The 27,227-nt window shown below is 39.1% G+C and overlaps 1 protein-coding gene across 4 annotated transcripts in view; it reads left to right on the forward strand.

Annotated features, from left to right (window-relative positions):
* Nucleotides 1-620: 620 nt before the first annotated feature.
* Nucleotides 621-27,227, forward strand: part of MYO5A (myosin VA) — a 165,246-nt gene continuing 138,639 nt past the window's right edge. For all 4 annotated transcript variants that reach the window (XM_054565413.1, XM_054565414.1, XM_054565415.1 and 1 more), the window contains exon 1: nucleotides 621-701. In XM_054565413.1, coding sequence (XP_054421388.1) covers nucleotides 675-701 — 27 coding nt within the window. In that variant the 5' untranslated portion in view covers nucleotides 621-674. The remainder of the gene's footprint in view (nucleotides 702-27,227) is intronic.

A 27,227-nucleotide genomic window follows, 5' to 3' on the forward strand; every position in this document is an offset into this window, starting at 1 on the left:
ACTGCTAACAAGGCTCTTCGGGAAGTCTAGGTTATCCCATGGCCTTCCAAAATCATCCACCCAAAGCTTTGCCCAGATAGGCTCTTAAGACAGGAGAAGCGGTCTTTTACCTGGATACCCCCAGGGACACCACCTATCGCCGCCCCTCCCGGGGCTCGGTTCCGCACTCTCCAGGAATCTTGGGGCAGGGGACGTCCGGGGTGCCCCGCGCCCCCGGGTCGGGTGTGAGGCCGGCGGGGGACCTGGGGTAGCGCAGGCTGGCCGGCAGATGAGGCTCGGAGCCCGCAGCCGAGGGGAGGCAGCTTGAGCCCGCGAGAGCCCGAAGCAACCGCGGTCGCCGCGCTCGAGCGCAGCCTCCTCCCGCTCCCACAATGCACAGGGCGGCGGCGGCGGCGGCGGCAGCATCACCCGCCGCCGAGGGGGCTGCGCCGGCGACTCCGAGGACCCTGGGCACGCGGAGGGCTCGAAGCGGCTCCGGGAGAGACCGAGGGTGATGGCTAGGCTCCCGCGGGCTGCCCGCGCCTGAGGCGCCCCGCCCCGCCCGGCCTCGCCCGGCCCGACCCTGCCCTGCGCCCGGCGGCGGCAGCCTGGGCGCTTCCTAGTCGGCGCGGGCGGCCTCCCCGGCGAGGTGCGGCCTCCGCACGGGCGGGGGGCAGCGACACCGCGGGCTCGCCATGGCCGCGTCCGAGCTCTACACAAAGGTAGGGCGCCCCACGGGTGGTGGGGCGGGGGCCGCGCGGGCCACGGCGCCGGCTGTCAGGCTGGGGTGGGGAGGGGCTGGGGCGCCACCCGCTTTCCAAGCATTTCCAAACCCCCGGCCCTGCCCGTCTGTCGCCCGCAAAGGCGCCTTCCTCTTTCGGAGGGTAATGATGATGAAGGCGGCGGAGGGAGGCCGGTCTCGAGAGCGGTCTCTGGCGCCTGACACGCGTCTTGGGCTGGGACCAGAGCACGTTTCTGGAAGAGGGGATTTAGGAGGGCGGGCCTGGATCAGGATTGCGCAGCCCTCCGGTTCGCGTTAGGGAAAAATCCTAGCTGGTGGAAGATGCTTGTCTGGTGGATCAGATGGTCCCTCCCTTGGGGACACGTGCTTAAAATAACGTCTGGTGTTGGTATGCGGTGCCACTTCTACCGCCAGCCAGCATTTCTGTGAGGTTATTTGGGATCCTGCAAATTGTCGCCAGCCAGTGTTCTCCTTTAATTGCTGGGTTTCAGATCGCTGCCCTGGGGGTGGTGAAGCCCCTGGGAGGGTCCAGCTGGATAAATGAAAGCTGATTCACGGGCTGGGATGGTCCTCACTCATTTGTCACTGGGAGTTTGCACCCTGCGTGTAATCCTTAGAGCCTTGTTAGGCTCCATGTCTTCACCATCCGCTGGGGCGAGCCTTTTCTTCTGGGTTTAATTTAAATGAAGTGGCTTCCTTTTCTTTGTAATACTGACATCACTATTCTCGGGTCTGGTAATTTCTAAATGGCATGTTTTGGAGAACTGTCCCTTCGAAGACTGTTCTGAAAATTTGTCTTGGGCAGTGTGTGGTGTCCTTTGTGAGTATGTGTAATCATGGTATTTTATACAGTAACTCGTATGTGTAGGGAAGCGTTTTGTCGGCTATTAATTACCTCTAATTACCATTAGCAGAATGGCCTTAACTTTTCAAGTTCACATTTGCAGCAGAATCTCCATTTAGGATTCTAGAATCATTGTTTCCAAATGGGACCCAAGTAATCCCAGGGCCCAAGTTGCAGCATGTTATAGAGAAAAGAGGTCTGGACTCCACATCAAGAGAACTGGATTCTAGCCCCAGGCCTTTTCACTTACTGTGTGACCTTGGGCAAGTCCTTACATCTTCAGTACTTGGAGTTAATTGTATCTGTCCTGCATCTCTTACAAAGTTGTTGTGAGGATTAAAATAATTAGGAAAGCTTCTTGCAACCTGTGAATTTCTCTACAAATAGGAGTCATGTGATTAATTTTTTCAACTACGAAATGAGGAGTTTTCTTGGAACATTCTCTGGGACCCCTTTCTTTCCAGCCCCAGATTTAAAGACTGCACAATTTAAACTTTTTTTTAAACCTAATAATTTCTTTAGGCATTGTAGATATCTAATGTATAATGAGTGCAGTTGGAAACTGAGTCAAAGTCACTCTAATCACAGACATTTATATAATGCCTAGTATGGGCCAGGTACTGTGCTAAGTGCTTTAAAAATTAACTCATTTAATTCTTATGAATATATGAAGTGGCTACTAAGAAATTGATTTGAGTCATTTTCACATGAAGAGATCTGTAAACATTCCTTACTTTGCATAGTTTCCCTCCCCCTTTCCCTGTGGTAAGGAGTCCATCCCTGAGCTGCCTAATTGTAGGCTAGTTAACTAGAGATGGGCTAGATAATAAATAGCTCTTGGATTTTGGATCTGCTTTTTCCCACCATGATAATTTGTCGGGCGGGGGAGGGAAGATACTTGTGATTTTTCAGTTGTAAGATTTTGGGCTTCAACCATAGCTTCCTCACAATCTGTTTTAAAATTACCTTATAGTCATCATAAAGACAGTCTGATTTAGACATCAAAACCAAGGTTGAGTTTAAGCTAGCTGCCTTCTCCTAAAAATACTTATGCCTAAGAATAATCTAGTCACTTGGTTGTTGTCGGCTAATTCTTTGTGTGAATGGACTCTAGTTGAATGGTGGCCAAAAGTATTTACTGAACACCTCCTGGGTGCCATGTACTCTGCTTAATGTTGAGAGGTTCCGACAATGAACAAGACACAGTCCTTTCCCGCAAAGGGCTCACAGTCTGCTTCTTATATCTTGACCTATTTTGACTCTCCAAGGGCATAAATAACCTGCTGTAACTCAACAGAAGGCGGATAGCTGCTATGGTATTAGCAGAAGTTGGGAAACGGGTTGGGGTATGGGGAATGTTGGCATGGTTCTAGAAATAAAAGCTCGGATAGTGATTATTAGAGAAAGAGGGAAATTGGTAGAAGGAATATCAATGGATAACCACAAGGATTCTTCCTTGGCAGAGGATTATAGGGAAGGAAGTTCTGAGGTAGATAACTAGGAAAGATGTATTTAGTGACATGCCATAATTATGGTATTCAACATAGTGGTAAAATCTGAAAAGTGCCCTTTTAAAAAATGTCACTCAGAGCTTAAAGTAAGATTTTGATGTGTTATACAGATCAGCTCTTATTATGGTGAAAGGCAAGAGACCAGTTTATTCTGTTTCACCAAGATGATAATGGTTTTGTCACAGCAATTTAATAGGGTTTCCATTTTGTAAATTTTTCCAGCGGTATAAACATTTTAAGGACAAAAGCTAGATCCCTAGCTATAACATTTCTGCAACCTAACATTATGTTTAAAACATGTTTATTGATATTAAAAGTAACATTTATTGAGACATAATTTGCATACCATACAATTTACCAATTCAGTGGTTTTTATAATATTCATAGAGTTGTGTGTTGATTTGTTTTTAGATCTGCCTGGCTTCCCAAAAGAAATTGAAGGTGACTGTGATGTGTCATTCCTTCTGATTTTGAAAATATTTGCTAGTCTTTACTTGTCAGTGGATATCTGAATCATAACATCACCCATAGATGCTTTCAGCAACTTCAAAGGATTTAGCATTTATGGAGCAGAGTTTATTAATTAGACCTAGGAAGATCACTAGCAGCAATAAAATAGCATGCTGGTCCTCCTTACTTGAGGTTCTGAGACACCATGGATAGCACCAAAAATGCTGTGGAATGGCCAAGGTTACCTGAAGTTGTTTCATTAGGAGTCTCCGTGGTGTGTCAGGATGCTGAGTGCACTGTTTGTAACAGTGCAAAACAGGGTTTAAAACCCTCGCTCTAGAGCCATATAAATTTGCCTAGGTGAAACAAGCTGTTTAAGCCAGTAGATTGTGGGTGGGTGGGAAGTGTCAGTAGCCTTCCTTTCCCACCACATTTCCTCATATCCACCGAAGCTACGTGGCCAAGATTTTTTCTGGAATAGTTTCAGTTTTATATTCTGTGCCATTGTTCCTTCAAACTATCAATCCTGGAAATTCTAATATTTTGGTGTCAAAATTAGATTTCTTAGCCCTGGCTGGTGTGGCTCAGTGGATTGAATGCCAGCCTGCGAACTAAAGGGTCGCATGATTCCCAGTCAGGGCACATGCCTGGGTTGCGGGCCAAGCCCCCAGTAGGGGGGCTTGCAGGAGGCAACCACACATTGATGTTTCTCTCCCTGTCTTTCTCCCTGCCTTCCCCTCTCTGTAAAAATAAGTAAATAAAATCTTAAAAAAAAAAAAAAAGGAAATTTCTTAGACTGCTTCCAAAGTCTTAACCCAGGACAGCAATCTCATCTCTGATCATTTCCTCAAGTCTCCTGTCAAGCAGGTTCCATCTGTATTTCCTCCTGATATTTCTAGGCCTATTAATAGCACTGCAGTTCTTCAAGACCGTCAGGTTGGAAACCTCAACAGCCTTTCCCTTGTCTCTTTACATTCTACATCTTCTTTACCAATTCTAATTTTATTTGACATACAGGTGACAGTTCTGTCTTAATGACCTGTACAAATTTCCATCTTATTATAGTTATTTGTGTGCATGTCTGCCACTCCCCATATAACCCCTTGAGGTGCTGATCCGAGTTTTGTTCACCTTCCTGTAGAGCCTGACTCATTGTCTCACACATAGTAGGTGCTGATTAAATATTTACTGGATGAATGAAAGAGTACTTAAAAGAGAGATAGAATGCAAATAAGGGTTTGGGATGATTTAGTCCAGTTGTAGGAATGAAGTAGGGTATAAAGAAGTAGCTAAACAAGTAAGCACATTTTCAGGCATGTGGAACAGGATGCGTAATAGAGAGGAGAGCTGGGACCCATGGAGACCAAGGAAAGTGTTGCAGGAAACAGAATGCGAAGTGATGAAGGCCTGGTAGACTAAGACCAGGCCGAAGGTGTGGGAAAGGAGGGGACACATCGGAGAGACAGGCCTCTGATTAGGTATAGGGTGGGAAGGAGAGGAAATAGTGTTAATTAATGCCAGTAGCTCTAGCTTTGGAAACTGGAAGTTTATTCCTACTACATGAATTTTTGCTGCCTCTAAAGAACTCGTAAGCTACTCAAATACTCCTTTAGACTGCTGGAGCAAAGCAGAATGGTCATGATTTTCTCTTGAAATGTTACTGCCTCTTGTAGTATGAAAGTTCAGTGTATTGCCCAGTGGCTAAAAGATTACAAAGAGGTATTAATTTAATGAGAATTGCTACTGTCAGTTAAATAGTTTAAATCTCCTTGGTGCACCCTAGATGGTGTGGCTCCGGGGACTGAGCGCAGGCCTGCAAACTAAAAGGTCACCAGTGAATATGGTCAGGGCACATTTGTGGGGACCAGGTCCCCAGGTGGGGGTGTGTGAGAAGCAACCCCCATTGATGTTTCTGTCCCTCTCTTTTTCCCTCCCTTCCCTTTTCTCTAAAAATAAATAAGTAAAATCCTTTTAAAAATTAATAAATAAATATCCATGGTGCCTTTTTCTTTTCAAAGTAGGGGAACACTGGAGGAAGATCTATGAATGGCGTTCCAGGGATTTAACTAGTGCCCGAAGGGTTGGGGGATGTGGTGCTAACGGTTCTATAGGAGAGAGTGGGAGAGGAAGGGTGAATTGCCTTACCTAACATTTCATCTCAGAAGGTAGGTTATCTTCTCTGTTTTATCATTTTATGATGGATGTTGCCTCCATTGCGAGAATCTAGGGGCACATGGCCCACGGAATATGGACTTGTATTTATTTGTGCCCACTTTGGGCAGTTCCTTAATGAGGTGTAAGGTGTTACTGGAAGTGTAAACTCCCAGCTGATCTATGGAATAAAGTTTGGCCCTCAGTAAAATATTGTGTGGACAAGCCCACTGCTCCCACTCCACCCTGATAGGCATCGTTCTCTGTCCCACAGTGGTCTTCCCAGGCTTTTTTCCATTTGTCTGCCTGTGAGTTTGTCCCCTCTTTTCCTCCAGTGCCTGTCTTTCTCTCTAATCAACTTTTTGAGGTGCAATTCTCATGTAATAAAGTTCACTGATTTAAAGTATACTCTTTAATGATTTTGACAACTGTATTCTGTCATGTAACCACCAGCACAAACAAGATATGGAACATTTTTTTATCAGCCTCAAAAGTTCACTTGTGCTTAGTTTCTTCTCTTCTCCAGATTATTTAAGAAAGTTTATTGGAGTTGTGTTTGCCCACCAGAGCAGAGAGAAGAGTTGTTTGTTTTAAAAAATACTTATTATGCTTCCACTTTAGCTAAACCAGTAGAAATACTTAATACAGAAGCCTGACTTTGGGAGTCACTCCCATAGAGTTTCATTGGCAGTGAGAGGTGGGAATACATGGAAAAGGAGTTTGGGTGGTTTATTTCGTCTTTCCTTAACACACTTTCTTCATGGTGTCTACATTCGATGTCTTGTTTCCATAGGTCCTTCATGGACTAAATGACCTTTGGTCAATTTTGCCCTTTAACAGTTCTCATCCCCCATCTGCCTTGGTCGTGATGTCAGTCTGGGTTTGTGCTGATACAGGTTTCTGAACTTTGCAGAAACTTGTCCCTGGCGTCTTCCTGCCTCCTGCATCCTGCATTTCTCTTCTAAGCCCTCTGAGTTGGAAGTCTGCTTAACCAGCAGTGGAGGCTTGTTGCCAGTTGTAGAATTTAGGGATGATGTAATTATGTTTTGATTTCAAAATAATGACTCCAGACTCGATTGACATCAAAGGAGGCATGTGTTATCCCCGGCTGAATATTCACAGAGACCCTCTATCTACCTCCTTTGGCTTATGCGCCACTGTGACCAAAAAACATGAGCAAAATGCTAGACCAGAGGGAGGTTTGACACAAAAAAGACAAGCTTTGTGTATTCTTGGTCACTCATGCAAAAATATGTGTTGTCCTTGCTAGGAATTCTCTGTGTGTGGTAGGGAGTTTCTGCTTTTTGATAAATATACCCTGAAACTAGATAAGTTTCAGAATAGGAGAAACAAGATGATCAAGGCAGTGAAGAGGCTAGACAGGTTAAAAGGGTACAACTCTTTGGTTTAGAAAGATGAAGGTAACCTGGGAATATATTTAATACCAAGAATAGAAGTTTCTAATATCAAACCTTAGTAGGGATAGTTGTTAGATCTTGAAATAAATAAATAAATAAATATATGTCATTTAAAATGAATTTTTGCCTTAAACATTAAGTTAACATTTATGAAATTCATTACCTCACATTATGATATCAGTTAAGATGTGGTACATACAAGTGGGGGACTCAGAAAAAAACACCAGAATTATCTTCTGGAGGGCAGGCCCCTTGTAGTACAGGCTTCCCCGGCTAGGTGAGTGTTCTAGGAACCCATCTGTATCCGTGTACCAGCTCGCGGTGTTGTGAGAGGCTGCGTTCTGCTTCAGTGAAATTGTTTTGAAGACTTTAAATGCATTTGCCCATTTCATGATGAATGATTTATGCGTGTACCTGCCCACACGGTGCTGAGTGTTCAGAAAACAGCATGACCCCTGTGCCCCACCGGCTCTATTCACGCCATATCTCACTGAGGGACTTTTTTTGTTTCCCCAAATGAAAAAAGGCCTCAAAAGGAAATGTTTTGCCTATATGGAAGAGATTAAACAAAAAACGGCAGAAGCACTAAAAGGCATCAAAATCGATGAGTTCAAAAACTTTCGAGCAGTGGAAAAAAGTCTCGATAGGTGTAATGCATCAAATGGAGAATACTTTAAAGGTGACTGAAGTTTAAACATGTCAGAATAAATACATAATTTTTAATAATTTCCAATTATTTGGGTCTCCCCTTGCAAAGTGAAGGTTCTGAATAACTCATAGATGATGGTTCTTTTTTTTAAAATAGATGATTGTTCTGACAAACTGACTTAACCTAAGCTCTCTTTGACAGTGTTAAGCAGTCTATTAGCTGGAGCTATTTTAGTTGGAAATAACAGAAACCCAACTCAAAGCCAAAAAGTATGTTTTTGCTTATATGACCAGAAAGTGTAGGCCTGGCTGGATTTAAGGCTCAGAAGTGGCCGCTGGGGCTCTCTGTCACCGACTCTCGTGTCTGACATTGCTTTTATTCTCAAGACAGCTCTTTTCAGGATGAAAAAATGGTCAGTGGCAGCTGCAGACCACATGATCTTTTGCCCTGGACCTGGAGGAAGAGAGCCTGGTAGATAATTCTGGTTGTCTTTGCTTGGGGTCATGTGCCCTCTCCTTTCACTGTGTCGTGTAGGCATGGGGAGGAATACCATGAGTGGTCAAGTTATGCTCACCCCAGAGGCTGGGGGAAGACAGGGCATCATGACTGACAGTCCCAGCCAGACCTGGGGGGCGGGGGGCGGCACTGAAAGCTACCCCCCATCAGAAGGAATAGTGCTGTTAGACAAAACCAGTTCCCTTAATTGATGTCCACTGTGAATAAATCACCAAAAATGACAAAGTGATTGAATTCTGCCCCTCCTTTTCTGATCTTTGAGCAGAGAAGATTGGGATAGTTTTGCATACACAAGAGAATGTTGGATATCTTTTCCTTAAAAAATCATTCTGAAGTTTAAAAAAGCCATGGAGAATCCATACAAGCAAATGTTATTAAAATCATGTTAAAAATTGAAGATTTGGAAAGTATCTTGCATTCAGTCTTAATTAGGGGACTGTGAATTCTATGGCACCTTTTCTTCTGGTCTCTTCCAGCCCTGTTTCCTCAGCATTTTATTTCCCCTGATTTTCTTCATACCCTTGCTTGCATACATCCTTCTCTTCTCTCATTTTCACTTAGAGATAAATTGCAAAATTTCTTATTACTCCTTTTTGACTGTCCGAATTGCCACTTGAATTCATCTTCGGTGTAATATCTTTTTCTGCTCTTACCTTCCACCCTCATCTACTTCTTGATCCCCTTACTACTTTATTTCATCCAGTCACACCTAATGTTCTGTTGCACTTTGTTATTTACTGACTTAGATCGGAGAGGGGTGCTTCATTTCCTCAACTCTATGTACTTTTGCTTTGTAACTACTCCCTGAATCTGACATCACAGTAGGAAGTAATTTCACATGTGTTTGCATAAATCATTTTCTCTGTGTGTATGTGTTTTAAACAATTAAACACCTGTGTTAGACTAGTTTTTAGACTAGTTTTAGTTAGTCCAGATTAGTTAGAATTTATTTATTCAGCTTACCATGTGATCTCTCTTTAAAACATTTTTGAAACACTACCTAAAATACTTTTATATAGGATTGATCTCTATATTCTCAAGCTTACTTCTAGTTTGGCAAGCACCGTGCTCAGGTTGGGAGCAGAACTCCTGGAGATGTTGTTCATGAAATCAGGAAATGTGCATCTTAATAGTAAGGAATTTTGGTCAAAATGTGAATTAAATTTTCATTAACCCAATTTACATATTTTTAAAAATCTTATTTTAGAAATGAAGAGTTAAATCCACTAGAGCTAATATTGTATTTTAACCCATCCTTCCTGTTTATATTCATTTTTTTCATCCTAGACCAAGATTTCTCAACCTCTGCACTATTAACATAGAAGGCTAGATAATTCTTTTATTCGCCCCTGGGTGCTTGATCTGTGTGTTGTAGGTTTTAGCCAAATCCCTAACCTTTTTCTGCTAGATCCAGTAGCATTCCCCTCTCCCAGTTGTGACAAACAGTCCATGTTTTCCACAGATATTTTAAAATGTTCCTGGTGGGACCAAAGACCCCTCCCTCTACTCCCTCCTCCCACCCTGAGAACTTCTGCTTTAGACCTTAAGACTTAGACCAGGTTAAGAAAAAGTGGGAAATAGTTAAAAACAGAAACAGATTGATAGAAAAATTTTTTTAAAAATAATTGACTTCTCAGTAAATTTTTCTGCTTAGAGAAATGATACATTGTAGACAGTTTTAAAAATACAGAAACATATAAAAGAAGAAGTTAAAAGTAAACTAATTATTCCACCCAGAGATAATTATTGTCAACATTGATTTACTTCTGTAAGTCTTTTATCGATATTTGTAATGGTAATTTTTTGAACTGAACATTTATTATGAGAATTTTTATATTATCAAATACTCAATGAGAATGCTTTTAATGGATGCATAATATTCTATCATTTGGATATACCATCATTTACTTATTGCTGGGCATTTTCGCTATTATAAGAAATATACTATGACGAGCATCTTTATATATAAATCTTTGCTTGAGTTAGTCAGTTTTAGTCAATTTTAGATTCCAGGTCTCCCTGGCAAGGGTTGGCACTTACATGTATGCAGTGTAGGGTATTCACATTTATTTCATTTTAAAAATAGCACTTTTTATGTACATTGCTTCAAGGCTAGGATGACCCGATGTCCCATTTCTGTGAGATGCTTTCTGCCATCCAGTACCTCTACTCTGTTTTGAGAAATTCTCTTAGAGTAGAAAGTTATAAATTTATTTCAAAATTTAACCTTTTTGAAATAAAAAATAATTGAATTAGAATTTTAAAAAGAGGGAAAAAACCCATGAAGCTACTGTATTAAGAGTCTAAACAATGTAATTTCAACTTAAAAAGTACTTGAAAAATACTATATTATCATTTCATTGCAGATGAAATGTCCTAATTAGAATAAATTACCATTTGTATGAAGTTGTCAGGATGAGTTTGCTTTCAGTGGGCAGTCAAGAGCCCAAAAGACCTTCAGCATCAGTAATTGCTTTAAAACAACTAGAATGGAGGAAAATATATACCCTGGGCTAATGATAGCACCCAGAAAGGAATCTTTATAGTGCTCAGAGGAGTTTTGGGATTTGTGAGGCCTGCAGTTCATTGCTGTGTACAGCAGCCCGCCTTCGGGACTGGTAGCCACACATGTGGAAGAAGGTTGATTGTGTGGATACTTGGAAGGCATAGGACACTGATTTGAAGCCTCAGCATCCCTGGGCGTTTCTTTGCTTTTCTTTCTCCACTAAAACCTTGATTTTTACCTCATTTAGTTGTCATTTGTTTTCTTCTAAAAACTGAAGCTTGCATAAATGCATGACTCCATGACAGTACCATTATCAAATAGTAATGATTAAAGTTTACTGAAGCCTTACTGTGGACCTGCTCTATTCTGATGGCTTTGTTACAACTGTTTCCTTTCTTGGCCCCAGGTCTCCCAGTGCCTGATAGAGAGGCAGTGCCTCATAGCAGTCAGGGACATGGACTCTATCTACACTTAGAGTTTGAATTCTGGTTTGAATCCTGGATTTACTATTCACTTCCTGTGTGACCTTGACCAAACTACTTAAACTCTCTGTGCCTCAATTTTCTCATTTTTATAATGAGGGTAATAATACCTACAAGATGTGGTTTTAATAATTATTAAATTATTTGATTATATAAAAAAGCTTAGAATAGCAACCAATACGTAGTATGCACTTATAGATGTTAGCTGTTATAGATGATATAGATGCTTTGGGGGTTATAGCTATCATTTTCCTTTTTCTCAGACTGCTTTGTCTGCATAAGCTCACTTACCTCCTATTGCCCCTTAGATATTGGTGTTCCTAGGCTCTGTCCTTGACCCACACTCCTTCCTCCAGTGGCCTGATCTGCTCCTGAAGAGTCAAGTACCAACCCTGTGCCAATAACTTCCAAGTCTCTGTTTCTAACCTACTTGCTCTCCCCACAAACCTACATCCTTACAAACTGCTGCCTTATGGACATTGTTACAAGCACCTCAAATCTAACATATTCAAGGTTGAACGTGTCATCTCCTCCATCCCTCTTCATGCCACTCTACCCTACTTAACCTCTGTCTTAGTTTCCTCTTCCGTTGGATGGAATAATGATAGTACCTACTTCTTAGGGTTGTTCTGAAGATTAAATGACATGGTTCATGAAAAGGACTTAGAGTAAAGCCTGGTACTTGTTAAGAAGTGTTAGTCACTATAATTATTGTTACTTATATTCCTTATCCGGTGAAATGCATCTATATCCATCCATTCACCCAAACCAAAAACTTAGAAGTCATCTTACTTATTCCCTTAACCCAAACTAATCAGTTAGCATTTCCTGGTATAATTCTTACTCTAGTTGGGTCATTTATATATATATATAACACATTAATATAAATATACATATTTTGTATTCTGAAACAGCTCCCTAAACAATTTTTGGTCTTATCTCCTGTAGTCTATTTTTTATTTTGCTACCAGAGTGATCTTTATGGAATGCACATATCTGATCATGTTGCTCACTGTCAGGCTTGAAATTTCTCAGTGATTCCCCAAAGCGTTTTGTCTTGAGAATAAATTTGTATGCGTAGTGCTTCTCAGACTTTGGTGTCTGTATCACCTAAGAATCTTGTTAAAATGGAGATTCTGATGTAGGTCTGTGATGGGGCCTAAGACTGCATTTTTAGCAACTCCCAGGCAATGTCAGTGCTGCCAGGTTGAGGTCCACACCTTGAATAGTGAGGCTGTAAAGCATAGGGCTCTTGTTGATGGGCCTTCACCCGGGGCCTGTCTGATCCCTTATGTTTCCCTCTTGGCATGCGGGTCTTCACTTGAAAGTCAAGAGTTCTTGAAGGTGCTTTCTCCATGCTTTGCAGCACTCCCCTTGCATGGCTTTCTTTACTCTTTTCATGAATGAGTTCTTCTGGACCCCAGTCTGGCTAAGATGCTGCGTCTGTGCGTTCACATGGAGCACTGTTTACCTCTGTTTGGATTATCAGACTGCATTGCACTTGTCTATTTCCCCAGTGCTTTTCTGAGTCCCTTAAAGACAAGGGAAATATGTCATTCATTTTGTTTTGTTTTGTTTTGTTTTGTTTTGATAACAACTGTATTGAACTATAATTCACATACCATACATTTACTTAAAGTATATAATTGAATGGTTCTCATCTGTTTTTTGACCCAGCGCCTAGACCAGGGTTTGGTACCTGGTAAATAACAAGTTCATGATTGAATGAATGAAGGAATTAAATGACATTATAGTACCATTGTAAAATGTTCTCCAAATCTCCCTCTCCATGTCTGTATTTCTGGGCGTTGAACATATCAGCATTCAAATCATCTTATTTATTCATCAATAACTCTTCATGAGCTTCTTCCTCCTATGCCTGTTTTTGGCACTAGAGATGGGAACCATTTTATTCTCTTCTTGGTCAATTTTAATGCATCATTATAGTTAACTTTCTTCAGTTCTCTAGTGCTTCCAGTTCTTCTTTTCAACCCATGCTGTAATGAGTAGTACTGATCCAAAGCACAGATCTTAACATGCTGCTCCCTAGCTCAAAACCCCTGACTGGTCCCTGATTCTCTCCTCCTCCTGCCCTAATTATCTACTATAGAATTAACTCATTTGTTAGCATGACATTCAAGATTGTGATTGTTTTCTAACCCTGTTCACTTGGCTTGATCACAGACTTACTGAATGTAGCAATCACCTGGAATGCTTTCTAAATGGTAGGTTCCTTGGTCTTGCCTCTAGAGACTCTGAGCCAGGAGGTATGGGGGCCCCAGAAATCTGCATTTTTTAATCTACACCATAAAGGATTCTGATGCAGGCGATCTGTGGAACTCCATTCTGTGATGCTGAACCAACCTTCCTGCTTGGGCCTGTGTTTTAGCTTTGCTGGACTTTGGACTTTGTTCACCATACTTCTCTCTTGCCAGAATCCCCCAGTTAGCAAATGCACAATAAATCGAACTATTTGTTGAGTGGTGGTGCTAATAAGTCTTTTTAAAATTGTAAGATGATATTATTGTAGTCATATTGTTCGTCACTTTTTTTTTCCTGACTATCCTCAATGTTTCACTTTTAGTAGAATATGTGAGAAGACCTGGAACATGGTAGTGACCTAGTAAATCTTTTTGCTATTTTTAAAGACAACTGGAAAAACTGCATCCCTTCTATTAAAACTTAATTGAGAGTCTTCTATGGTGAAAGATGTTCCATTACCTTTGCTAATAATAGGAGTGAAATAGTATAAGAAATGACTTGCAAAATTACTTTAGGAGTTATTTTTCTTTAAAAATTTTTTAAAAACCTATAATAAATATTCAGTGCAGAACTTTGGAAAATTTAGGAATGCAAAAGGAAAAATTGCATGTAATCCATTACCCTCAGATACTCAACATTTTGATGTATGTTCTTCTGGTCTCTTTTCTATGTGTATATTCTCTAGCAAAATAGGATTTTTTTGTGCATACTATATTGTAGTAAGATTTTTTTCTCTAACTAGTATATTGTGAACATTTTCTCATGCCAATACATATTCTTCTATAATGTTTTTTAATGCCTTCAGATTATTATATTGCATGAATTTGTCATGTCATTCAACCAGTCCCCTATGATAAGTACTTCTAATTTGCAGTTTACACTTAAACTGAAGAGAACCAAAAATGTTTGTTTGTTCCGTAAAAAAGAGATCAGTTGTAGTTGTTAATGAATTTGACTATAATTATAAAACATTGCATTTTTCTACTTAACAATATTGGTATAAAAAGCTGGTTAAATGTTAAAAAGAGTAATCTAGGTAGAGTTTAGAAGACTAAAAAAAACACAAGAATATCAAAGCATTCAGGAATAAACCCTTAAATATAATTACAGTTTTGGGATCTCAGAGTGTCAGTCACAACAGCCCACTAGAAAGGACTTCTCTTGACTGTAGAGGTAGATAGATCAAGATTGTTGATCAACGGGCCAGGTGAATCATGGTGTAGCTTAGCTCCAACTTGAGAGGACAATGGACATCTTTCCCCTCTAATATTTTAGAAGCCATATGGTAGGATGAATTACATTGTAATCCATACTTTGAAATATCTGTCTTTTCTTGTTAGGTGAGGAGACCATACCTGACTAATAAAAGCTACTTGGAATCTGTCAAGTCCTTGCATCCATATTCAATGGTAGGATAGCCAGTTGCTCAGAAACTGTTACCTTTAGAAATGAAAAGGATGATTTAGGCCGGCAATTTTGAACCTTTATCATTTCATGGCATACACAAACTAATTACTATAAATCTGTGGCACACTAAAAAATATATTTTTTTGCCGATCTGACAAAAAAAAATAGGTATAATTTTGGTTCATTCGCACCGGACTGCCATTATTGTTGTGTTGGCTATTGTGATTTATTTTATGTAACAGTCTAAGGGAGAAGAGGTCAGTACTCCTGACTAAACAGGTTTTAAAATTTGTTTTTTAAAAAAACTGTATTTCATTATTTATGCTATTAGTGTTGTCCCCACTTCCCCCCACCATTACCCACCTCTCCCCTCACCCCCCTCTCCCCGCCCGGGCACACTAGTATGCCTGCCATGGCACATAGATTGAAAATCGCTGATTTAGGCTAAAGGAAGAAGATTACAGCAGAGACAGTTTTTTCAAGAAAAGACATTTACTAAACCAAGAGAAGTAACGTGGGAAATAGTCCCTGAGACATATGACATCTTGAGAGCTCTGAAAAGGAGTCTTTTTATTAATGTATTTCAAATAACCCCCCTGCCCCCTACCCGGTTTACAAATACTGTAATTAAATGTTTCTTATAACAAGTTGCCAACTGAAATATGTCTGGGAACTATCCAGGGGTCATTAGGGGCTTGGTTCTTCAGAATATGCCATTTCCTTGGGGCAGAGCTGGCATCTTCTTGGGTCCAAGAGTTTTTTGAGTCTGATTCAGGAGCAGGGCCTTAGTCTCAGGGAAGTTAGAAGAACCTGTTGACCATATGAGGTTGCTTCGTCGGTCACAGCCATCGGGAGTCATTGAGGTCCAGTTTGTCTTTTGTTGCCAGGGCCTCCAGTATGGCGTGATTAACAAGAACCTGGACAAAACATATAGAGGGCAACTTAACGGGTCAGAGCAAGGATTGGGATGTCTCATATAAGTTCCTGAAAAATCTAAGTGATGGGGACATTCAAAAGAAATCAGTACCAATTTAAGAAATCTGCAAGTCTCGGTTGTAATCTGCGCTATTCTGTGCAGTAAACCTAAAGAAAATAACTTTGTTTTTAAGGGTAAACATCTCCTTTGTTTTTATTTGCCTTTCTTATTCATTGGTTGTTTTTTCAGGATTTTCTATGGTAACTATCATAGACTATGTTGAAATTTAATAAACCTGAATGAGTGGAGACCAAATTAATTATTTTAAAATATATATGAGTGATATAGATGCAGTAGTACTGCTATACTGACTCCAGCTTGAAAATTGCTTTTCTTGGGCAGCAGTCATGGTTCTGTGAGTCTGAAATTAATAGATTGAGTTTACTGAGAATGTGCTCGATATGTAGACAGAGTCTCAGCCAGAGCACTGAAACTGTTTCTGTGCATGCTTCTCACTTTAGTCAGCTTAATTCCTTAAGTAGCCAGTTGTCCTTTGGTTTTCATTCTTTGCTGCCTTAGTGCAGTGACATCAGATGCAGCTGGAGCTTAAAGAAGGGTCATGTTAATTAGTTCCAGTGAAACACAAACTGTCTCATAATTAATGGAATAACAGCCTCATTTAAAGACCTTAGACCCTTTTTTGCTGCTCTTTTATTTTTTCAAGGACTAGGGAAGGAGAATGGCACAGATTGTTCACTTGAAACCATTTTAAGCTATTGATCCATTTTACAGTAATAATCTGTTCTGATTTCAACAGGAATCATTCAGGCCATGTAGTGATTTTTTCTTATTTTCTCTTGAGGCTCTCTGCCTTCTGTGACAGTTTTAAAGAGAGCAGTCCATGAACTTTGGCTTTGTCAGAGTCTAAAGATGGCCTCTATTTAATGTTTTATTTATAGGTGTCATATTTTAGTTTAAATACAATTGACCTAGCAAGCAAGCATTTGTGTGTTCAAGTAGAGCAGCAAATACCAGGTCAGGCTGCCTGCTGGGTTATTGGAGGGAAGAATAGGCTATGTATGTTCCCATCACTGTTTTATTCTGCTAATCATACTATCAGCTGATCTTGCTATTATGAGGTTCATTTTTATTTTGTCTGCCAAACAGTTAAGGAAAGAGGAACTATTGGACAGAGACAGCCAGAGTTAAGGAAAACCAGATCGAGAAATAAGGATCCTTTCCCTTGTGTGATTATCTCGGGTTTTCCAACCCAACATTCTTGTAGTAAGTAGAAGCTTCCATCCTGTGACCTAACCTTTGAGGACACTACCTAGAAGTAGATTAAACTAGAAAGTTTAATCTACTTCTAATTTTAATAGATGGAAGGAGAATAGAAGGGAATTAACATACAACATATGGTTTGCAGCTTTTTGACAGACAAAAGGTATGGATTTCATTGTGTTGTTGAAAATATGCTCAGGATCTTATGTGTGTTCAGGAGCTAAATTTTGGGGGAAACATAGTAATAAAGATATAAAGAAAAAGAAAGTAAAAAATAAATAGAAGAAAGTGAAAATGTAAAGATATGCTGAGGAAAGGGTGGTTTGAGATTGAGAGATTTGAGTGTGATTACCAAATGCATTATATCCTAATACGTGTGGGGCAAACAGGGTTATGTGCTAGGAGGGGAAACAGCCCGATAACTCAGGGGACCGATGACTTGTCTACCAATAATATTGGCCATTGTGCTGTAGAGATGGCAAACTCAGAGTACATGAAACAGGAGGAATTAGAATAAACAGGACTAATATAGATATATAGTTATGTTTCTTCCTTTTGTTTGTACATTATCTTTGTGTTGTAATGTCTTTTTTTTGTTAGTTTCTTCAGGATAGTTGTAATTTTTATCAAAGCTTTCTAAAATTAGCTACAAAATCTGGATTAACTTCAGGTTTTTGAAAGATATGATCAAAACATCTTTGGCACTTTAGAATTTGTGTGAGCCACAAACATCTTTGGCACTTTAGGATTTCTTTACTTTGGAAAGAAAGTAGAGATAAGGGCTATTTATATTATAGAAACAAGATTTAAACTTTTTGAATCTGAATGGTTAAATAACAAAGACATAAAATGAATGGGAAAGGCTGAGAACAAATAAAGTCACAAACAATAATGTGATATGATTGTTAGGTTGAGCTTCTTCCTGTGTGGCTATAGGCAAATTATTGAAAATTACATACATCTGTCCAGAGAAAGGCCAGCCATTGTTACTATAATGAGAATGGTTTGTGTGACATGGATGTAACCTGGCAGCCAAGGAGAGTGGACTGGAATACACATGCGTGAACATTGATGACTTCACTGTAATAGTCAGTGGGGGTGGTAGACACCACTGAGTGAGCATGCGACTGAGAGAGTAAGGCAATGAATCTGCATCAAGTTTCGCATTAAGCTTGAACATTCTTCCACAGACTCTATTCAGGTGACTCAGAAGGCTGCAGCTCTGGGTAACCGGTGATTGGCAGCTTCACCACAACAATGCGCCTGTTCATACATCACATTTCATGCAGAATTTATTGGCAAAATGTCAAATTACCCAGGTGGCTTAACACCCTCTACAGCCCAGATTTGGTGCCCTGCAACTTCTGGCTTTTCCCAGAACTAAAATCACCTTTGAAAGGGAAGAGATTTCAGAGTGTTGATGAGATTCAGGAAAATACGACAGGGCAGCTGATGGCGATTGGGAGGCTGTGTAAGGTCCCAAGGTGCCTACCTTGAAGGGGACTGAGGCGTCCTTGCCCTATGTACGGTGTTTCTTGTATCTTGTACCTTCTTTAATAAGTGTCTCTATTGTTCATATTACATAGCTGAATACCTTATGGACAGACCTCATATATAAACTAAAAATTGAAATTTTCAGTATTCACAGAACACACTACAAAATGGATTCTAATATGATCTAAAGCACTGAGTCCAACAGTGAACAATAGAGTGAGGAGGAACTGTAAAGTGGAGCCTGTGGATACTCCATGTCACTATAAATGACAGTCTAGCTCTGACAGTGCTGAAGTTGCAGCTCTCCCATATCTGCCTATAGTGCTCTTCTCACTTTGTACCAGAATTAGTATCTCCTCTGACCATGCTACATCTACAGAACTGTGTGATCAGTAGGCTAGTCATTTCCAAAACAGAGAGTCTATCAAAATTATTGATCAATGTAAAAGACAGATGAATGTATATGGGAGTTTGTGTATGTCAGCTTCCATTTAAAGTATAACTGTCTCGTTGTGACATTCATTGGTAAACAATATTTTGGTTTATCTTCAATTACATGAAATTTAGCATTTTCCTTCATGATTAATTTTAAAAAGATGCAAAATAGGCATTGCCTTGGGAGTCTCAGCAAATGATAAAATTTAAGTAAGAGCCAATTCCTCAGTATAAAGTGTTACTATCATATTCATCTCATGATAAGGTAAAATTTTCTTAATTGTCTAACTACTTTTTTCACAAGAGTTCTTTGTACTTTCTCACCTACATTCCCTTTCTTGCCTACTTCTACTTTAAATTTTCATAACAAATGGACAAACTTAGCAAGCATCTTAACACCATTAGAAAAATTTAACAGATTTGAGTTAAACATATGATTGGCATGCCTTCACCATAAACTTCACATAATAGTTGAGAGACCAAGTGGAAGTGAACTTCAAAGTTGAAAGGGCTTCTAATGCTTGCAGGGAATTTTTCTAGCCCTTCAGACGCTGCTGATGCTCATGTTGCTGCTTGCTGCTGGTCTTTTTAATATCTTATTCTCCTCTTCCCCCATTGAAATTCAGGAACATTGAGCTTCCAGAACAACAACACTGGCTGGAAGACTGGTATGGTCTTATCTTTTAACTGATGGCTTCCACCCACTCACTTTCACGCATATCCAGCTTTTCCCTTCTTGAAACTTCAGCCCTTGCCTTTGTCATATTCAGGTTTATAAGCCTGAAGAAAATAAGGCTTTAAAAAGCCATAGGAAGGTGAAGTGATTAAGCAAAACATAGTTACATAACACACAGACACAGACAACAGTGTGGTGAGAGCCAGAGGGAAAGGGGGGTGGAAGTAGGCGGAGGTGGGCAAAGGTTGGGGAGGGAATGGGGATGGAAGGAGACTTTGCTTGCGGCGGTGGGCCCACGATGCAACGTGCAAATGATGTTTTGTTGAGTTGTATACTTGAAAGCTGAATGATTTTGTGAACCAATGTAACCCCAATAAATTCAATAAAAAATAAAATAAAAACAAACAGCCATAAACAAAGTGGAGAAGCACTCAAAAGGTAGCCAGAGAACCTAAAAATTACAACTGGGAATAGATTATTAGACGTTACTGACCATATTTTTCAATGTCAGAAACATGTCTAGAATTCATTTTTCATCTCTTGGATTCTTTCATATTCCCATGTCACCTGTATTTATTTTGTGCATAAATAACACTATACAAATCACCAAAATTTATATTAATCTTATTATATTAAAGCTGCTATATTGTTTAAGTTAGGAATGTTTTCAGCTACAAGGAAGAGAAAAGTCTGACCAAACAGCTTACACTAGTAGGACTTCAATAATGTATAAGACAAGCGATCCAGATAAGGTTATCTCAGGATTGTTCTAACAGCTCAATAACACCATTAAGAACCCAGACTATAACTTTGTGCTCTACCTCCTTAGCTTGTTAAGTTTTCATTCTTAGGCTCATCGCCTCATGATTGCAGCTTTGCTGTACCAACTCCATACATCATATTCCACACTTAAAAATAGAAGGAAATATGCATCCAAACTGTTCTATTGCTTCTGTTTCTTCTATCAGAAAAGTCACATTGTTTTTCCCCTGGAGAGGTCCTCTAAAAGATTTCTGGTGATAGCCCATTAGCCCAAAATGAATCATCCAGTCAGCTCTAACTGCAACAAAAGTTAGAAAAAGAAGTATTTGTCTTCAAACCTCTGTATTGGCAAGAGAAATGGGATTGGGACAGACTTTTGAGATTCAGTCAGTAGTTTATGACACATGTCTATATTATCCATCAAGTGCTAGTTATGCTAATTAATTACAACTGGGTGCAGGACCTTCAAGAGGCCTGGTTTAGAATAAGTTTTTCTTTCTGGCAGGAAAAAAAGATGAAGAATGCTGATGAAGGAGGCAGATTAGAAAGGGACTGGGATGAAAGCTACAGCTATGTCAGGTGGTGCTGACAATGCTGAGCTGCAGATTAAAACTGAAAGAGTATCTCTATCCAAACTCTATCTAGAATGAGGGAAAATTGTATTATTGTGCATAACTCATGTCCTGACACATTCCAAAAGCTTTAAGAGCATGGTAAGGAGAGCTCTCTATAGGGTTATGAATTTTTTTATTTTTTTAAGGAAACAAAATTTTACAAATCATTTAAAATAGACAAGCTGCCCTGGTTGGTGTTGCTCAGTGGAATGAGTTCCAGCCTGTGAACCAAAAGATCACCTGTACCGTTCTTAGTTGGGGCACATGCCTGGGTTGCGGGGTGTGTGGGGGGCAACCAATCGATGTTTCTCTCCCTCTCTCCTTCCCTTCTCCTCTCTGAAAATAAGTAAAATCTTTAAAAAGTAAAGAAAGAAATAAAATAAAACAGACAAGCCAAGCCCCGACCAGTGTGGCTCAGTTGGTTGGGTGACATCTCGTAAAACAAAAGGTTGCCGGTTTGATTCCTGGTTAGGGCACATGCCTAGGCTGTGGGTTCCAACCCTGGTTGGTACATGTGCAAGAGACAACCAATCACTGTTTCTCACATGGATGTTTCCCTTCCTATCTTTCTCCCTCTCTTCGCCCTTCTCTAAAAATAAAGAAATAAAATCTTTTAAAAAATAAAGTCTATTTTAAAAAATAATAAATAAAATAAAATAAAATAAAGACAGGTCAATAATACCAGCTAGGAGTTAACATTAATGGACTCTATTATGATATGCAACGTACTTAGCTAAGTGCCATATATAGTCTTTCCAGAAGGTATCTAGTGATAGCTGGACTTTTTCTGGACAGACTTTGTATATACTTTATTGATGCTATTAAAAAAGAGAAATAACAGCATTTCATATTGATGTGGATAGATGTGCAGGATATAGTGTTAAGTAAAAAAAGCACAAGTTAACTTTGGATCACCTAAGACAGTTTCAGTTATTTCACAATTTTGCCCTAACCTGGCTCAGCCCCACAAAGCATAAAATCCAATAGTGTCTCCAGGGTTTTTAAGAACTTCAAATGATATTTTACCTTTGATATGCTTTACAGAGTTTCAGACCACTTTCCTAGGCCAGCAAGATATTTATTTGTAGAGATTCATTACTTTTTTACCCTTGCTTTTCCATTAGGGGTTAATACAGGCAATTATTTATATAATAATCTTGGTATAGATATGGTATTTGCACACACCAAATGAAAGATAAACCATAAAGGAAAAAAATGACAAGAATTTAAACAATTTAAAATTCTCTACAACAACAAAACAAAATGCTCTAAATGACCGTTAATGGGCAAATTGACAGAATAGGAAAATATTTTCAATTCTTTGATTAAGGGCTCAATATCCTTAATATATAAAAAAAGCAATAAATATCTACAAAAAAAGACTAACACCCTCATAGTAAAGTAGGTAACACTAATAGATAATTAACAAAAGGTAAAAACTTAAATAGCTCCAAAACTATGAGAAGGTATTCAATTTCATTAGTAACCTAAGAAATGCAAATTAAGATGATACTATTTTTATTAATCAAATTGATGATTTTTAAAAATTATACTTGTTACTGAGGGGCATGAACACTATCATAAACTGCTAGTGGGAATAAAATTGGTTCGGTCTTTCTCTGGGGCAGTTTAGCAATATACGCCTCAAAAGCCTTAGAATTTTTTACACCTTTTGAGCCAAAAAGTAATATATTTATAAGAATTTGCTTTAAGGAAATAAGTATGAATGAAAACTACAGGGATGGTAATTTCAGCACTATCAAATAGTGTACCCAGTTGGAGACAATGTATGTGTCCAACAATATATTTCTAAATACTCATGAGTCAAAGATGAATTCTCAAGAGAAATAAAAACATATTGTGAACTGAATGATAATAAAAATTCAACATCAAAACCAGAGGAATGTAAAGTATGGCATAGCAAATATAGTCAATAATATTGTAGTAGTTGTGTAGGGTGTCAGATGGGTACTAAATTTATCAGGGTGATTACTTAGTAAGTTCTATAATGTCTAGCCATTGGGTAGGTGCATGAGAGGCAACTTATCAATGTTTCTCTGAAACTAAATTATATTAGTTTCATCTGAAACTAATATAATATTGTATGTCAACTGTAATTGAAAAATAAAAACTATAAAAAAGAAGAAAAACAGAATATACCCAAAGTTCTGCTTGAGGGAAATTTATGTCCTTAAATCATACATTCCACCTGCCACCAGATGCTTTTAAGGTTTTTCTCTTTGTTTTTGGTTTTCAGCAGTTTCACTCTGATGTAGCTGCAAATGGTTTTCTTTTCATTTGTTCTATTATGGGCCCTTACAGCTTTTTGCTATGGCTTAATGCTTTTCATCAATTTTGGAAAACATTTGGCCATTACCTCTTCAAATAGTAGTTATGCCTTTCTCTCTGTCCTTCTGGAATTCAGTTACATGTGAATTAGACAATATCACTTCATTTCATATGTCCCTGAACCTCTTTTATCTATTACTTAATTTTTTTCTATTTTTGGTTCAATATGGTGATTTTTTTTTACTGACCCATCTTTCATTTCACAAATCTCCTCTGCTGTGTCTAATCCATCCACTGAATTCTTGATTGTAGGTTAAGCATTTTTTTAGTTCTAAAGGGTTGACTTGATTTTTTTAATATTCAAGTTCTCTGGCAAAATGATCTTTTTGCATATTTTTTAACCTATTAATCATAATTATTTTAAAGTCTGTTTTTGAGCATGCCAATATATGGGTCACCTGTGTCTTCCTTTCTATTGGCTATCCTCTTATTTTTGGTTATTTAGTGATTCTTCTTGTCATGCCCACTAATTTTTTATTGAGTGGAGCTTGTTCTATACGAAAAATTATAGAGGCTCTAGATGATATCTTTTTTCAGAAATGATTTAGTTTTGCTTTTTTAAAAAGATTTTATTTATTTATTTTTAGAAAGAGGAGAAAAGAGGGGGAGAGAGAGGGAGAGAAACATTGATAAGTTGCCTCTAATGCACCTACCAGTTGGGAACTGGCCTCTAACCCAGGCATGTACCCTGACCTGGAATGAACCAGCAACCTTTGCAGAATGATGCCCAATCAACTGAGCTACATAGGTCTGGGCAGAAATGATTTAATTCAGCGGTCCCCAACCTTTTTGGCTGCAGGAACTGGTTTCGTGGAAGACAATTTTTCCACAAACCGGGGAGTGTGGGGTGGGGAATGACTTTATAGCCTGCCACCAGATGCAGCTCAGTTGATACTTGCCGCTCACTGATGGGGTTTTGATATGAGTCTGCAAGCAATTGATTTATTATGCTCTTTGTGCAGTCAAACCTCTCTGCTAATGATACTCTGTATTTATAGCTGCTCCCCAGTGCTAGCATCATCACTTCAGCTCCACCGCGGATCATCAGGCATTAGGTCCTCATAAAGAGCGCACAACCTAGATCCCTTGCATGAGCAGTTCATAGTAGGGTTCACACTCCTACGAGAATCTAATGCCACTTCTGATCTGACAGGAGGCAGAGCTCAGGCAGTGATGTGAATGATGGATAGTGGCTGCAAATACAGATGAAGTTTTGCTTGCTAGCCCCCTGCTCACCTCCTGCTGTGCAACCCATTTCCTAACAGGCCACGGACTAGTATTGTACCAGTATTGTGGCCTGGGTGTTGGGGACCCCTGATTTAATTTTGTTCTGGCAGCCAGACTGGTAACCTTGTCCAGTGAAGGACTGAGATGTGTCACTGTGTTACAGGCTTTATAGGGACAGTCAATTTCCAGTTTGGTTGTAGTTTTAGCATATATTTTAAGGGTCTCACCTGAAAGCTGGGATATAGTCACTCCAGGGTTATCCAGCCTGTGGCCCTCTGGCCCCAGCCCAGGATGGTTATGAATGCGGCCCAACACAAAATTGTAAATTCACTTAAAATATTATGAGATTATTTTTGTTAGTGTCTGCATATTTAATGTGTGGCCTAAGATAACTCTTCTTTTCCCAGTGTGACCCAGAGACGCCAAAAGGCGGGACACCCCTCTTAGCTTTCTTTCTTCCCGGCTGTAAACTCTGCTTTTTGCTTTCTTATCACTTGAGTTGCCAAAATTCCTTTTTTACTGTTGAGCTTTTTAATGATTGCTTTTCTGCTTGGTTTCTCAGCCATTTTACCTGCACATTTACTGTTTAGAAATGGACAAAGTGTTCTATGGAGAAACTGTGAGCAACTGGGACTACCTCTTTTTTCTCCAAGATTCTGACCCCCACCAGTCATGGAGTTTAAGGCAAGTGGTATGGACAGTTTTCTTCTTAGACCAGTGAGACTATCACAACTTTTGGATCAACACTGCTCAGCCTCCATACCCCATTAGGTGAACTGAGAAGTGACTTGAGGAAGAATAGCAGTAGCAAGTATAGGGGTCACTTAAGCGCATGCATCTCGCTTCGCTCGGAATTTTTGTCCCTCAAATCATGATTCTTTGGTTGTTATCCAACATCTTCTGTCTACTGGGATTTTTTTGCATTTTATCCAGATTTGTTAGTTCTCAGTAAGAATGTTAGTGTAAAACAAGTTATTCCATTATAGCTAGAACCAGAAGTCCTTTGCTAAGCTATCTTTTAGTGTTTATTATATGCATTTACTTATGCAGATGTAGGAATTATTCAGATGATTTAATATGAACTTTTTCTGGTTTAAGGTAAAGTGACAATTTATAAAAATCCTATCATATCTCTTATCAATCATACCAAATATGTATAACCCAGCATTGCGTGTATATGGTTATGAAGTAAACACTAAAATAGCTTTTCATTTTTAAAGACAGACTGCTTTTTCCTAATATTTTTGGAATTTTTACATTTTTGTTGGTTGTGTATTATATAATATAAAAACTTAATTCTGACTAGTATTCAGTTTATGACCTACTTATGAAAACATTGTTTTTGCATTTTTTATAATAATGTTTCTTAGAGACAGATTTGAATTTGTTTAAATTTTAAAAATAACCAAAACTTAGCTGTCTTTTTTTACTAAGTAAATTTTCTATAAACTAACTCCTGTTAAGCAAACTTATTTCTCTGAGTGTATTGGGTATAAGTCTTTCTAAAATCTAATATTAAAAATAGGGTGTAATTTTTTAAATTTGGAAAATACAGAAGACCCTGGTGAAAAATTAAAAAGATGGAACAAAACTAAAGACTACCCCCCATATTAACTAATGCTAACTTTTAGCTATAGTCTCTGTTGTAGATGCTGTAACATACACTGTTCAGATCCATCTTTTTGGACTTCCCAGCTCCCCTTTCTCAAATGCTGCAAGGTTGCTGAGAATGTTCTCAGCTTAAATGAACCATTTAGCCCAAGGTCACAGTGTTTTCTAGGGCAGCCTACATCCGGTTAATATAAAGATATGAAAGTCCAACCTCCTTGTGGCAACTTAGGATAACTTTTAAGGGCCATTCACCTTTCACAGCTTCGTGTGGGGTTGACTGAGATGTGTGTTAGGCCTGTGTTGCAGTTCATCATCTGTGTTTGCCCGGTCACACTTCTTTCCTTTCCTCTTAGAGCTGTAGGTCCCAAGAGCACACCCTGTAAATTGTCTGTGTACTAATTTCCACCTCAGAATGTACTCTCTGGAGAACTCCAACTGCAACAGTCCTTTTTTAGCTTTTTCCATTTTTATTTTTTATATAGCCAAGATTGTTTTACATATACATTTCTATGCAGCTCTTTTCCCTATTTATGACACAAACGTTTTTCCTTGTTATTTATAATTGTTTATTTTTCAGAGTATCATTTGGATTGGACATAGTTTATTTAACCTTTGCTTTATTGCTAGGCATTTATTTTCACGTTTGGGTATTATAAATCTGTTATAAACATTTGTAAAATACATTTTTACATGTTTTGGACTACTTTCATAGAATTGGTTCCTTCATATGTCCTGAGGCATTCATGTGTGCTGAGGCTATGCCTTAATTTTAGTTTGATTAATGTTTGCTAAGCATTTTGTGGTACTTGGATAAAAGAATCTCTAATAGTATCTTTGTTTTCATTAGCATGAGACTAGATCTTCTGACACTTGGGTTCGGACATTGAACTTTAGAGAATCCAATCAAAAGTACATGGCTTAGTGTTTATTACCTGCTTTTGGGTA

The sequence above is a fragment of the Pteronotus mesoamericanus genome, unplaced genomic scaffold, assembly GCF_021234165.1.
Source record: "Pteronotus mesoamericanus isolate MK-2021 breed Mesoamerican mustached bat unplaced genomic scaffold, CSHL_Meso_final contig_164, whole genome shotgun sequence".
Lineage (NCBI taxonomy): Eukaryota > Metazoa > Chordata > Mammalia > Chiroptera > Mormoopidae > Pteronotus > Pteronotus mesoamericanus.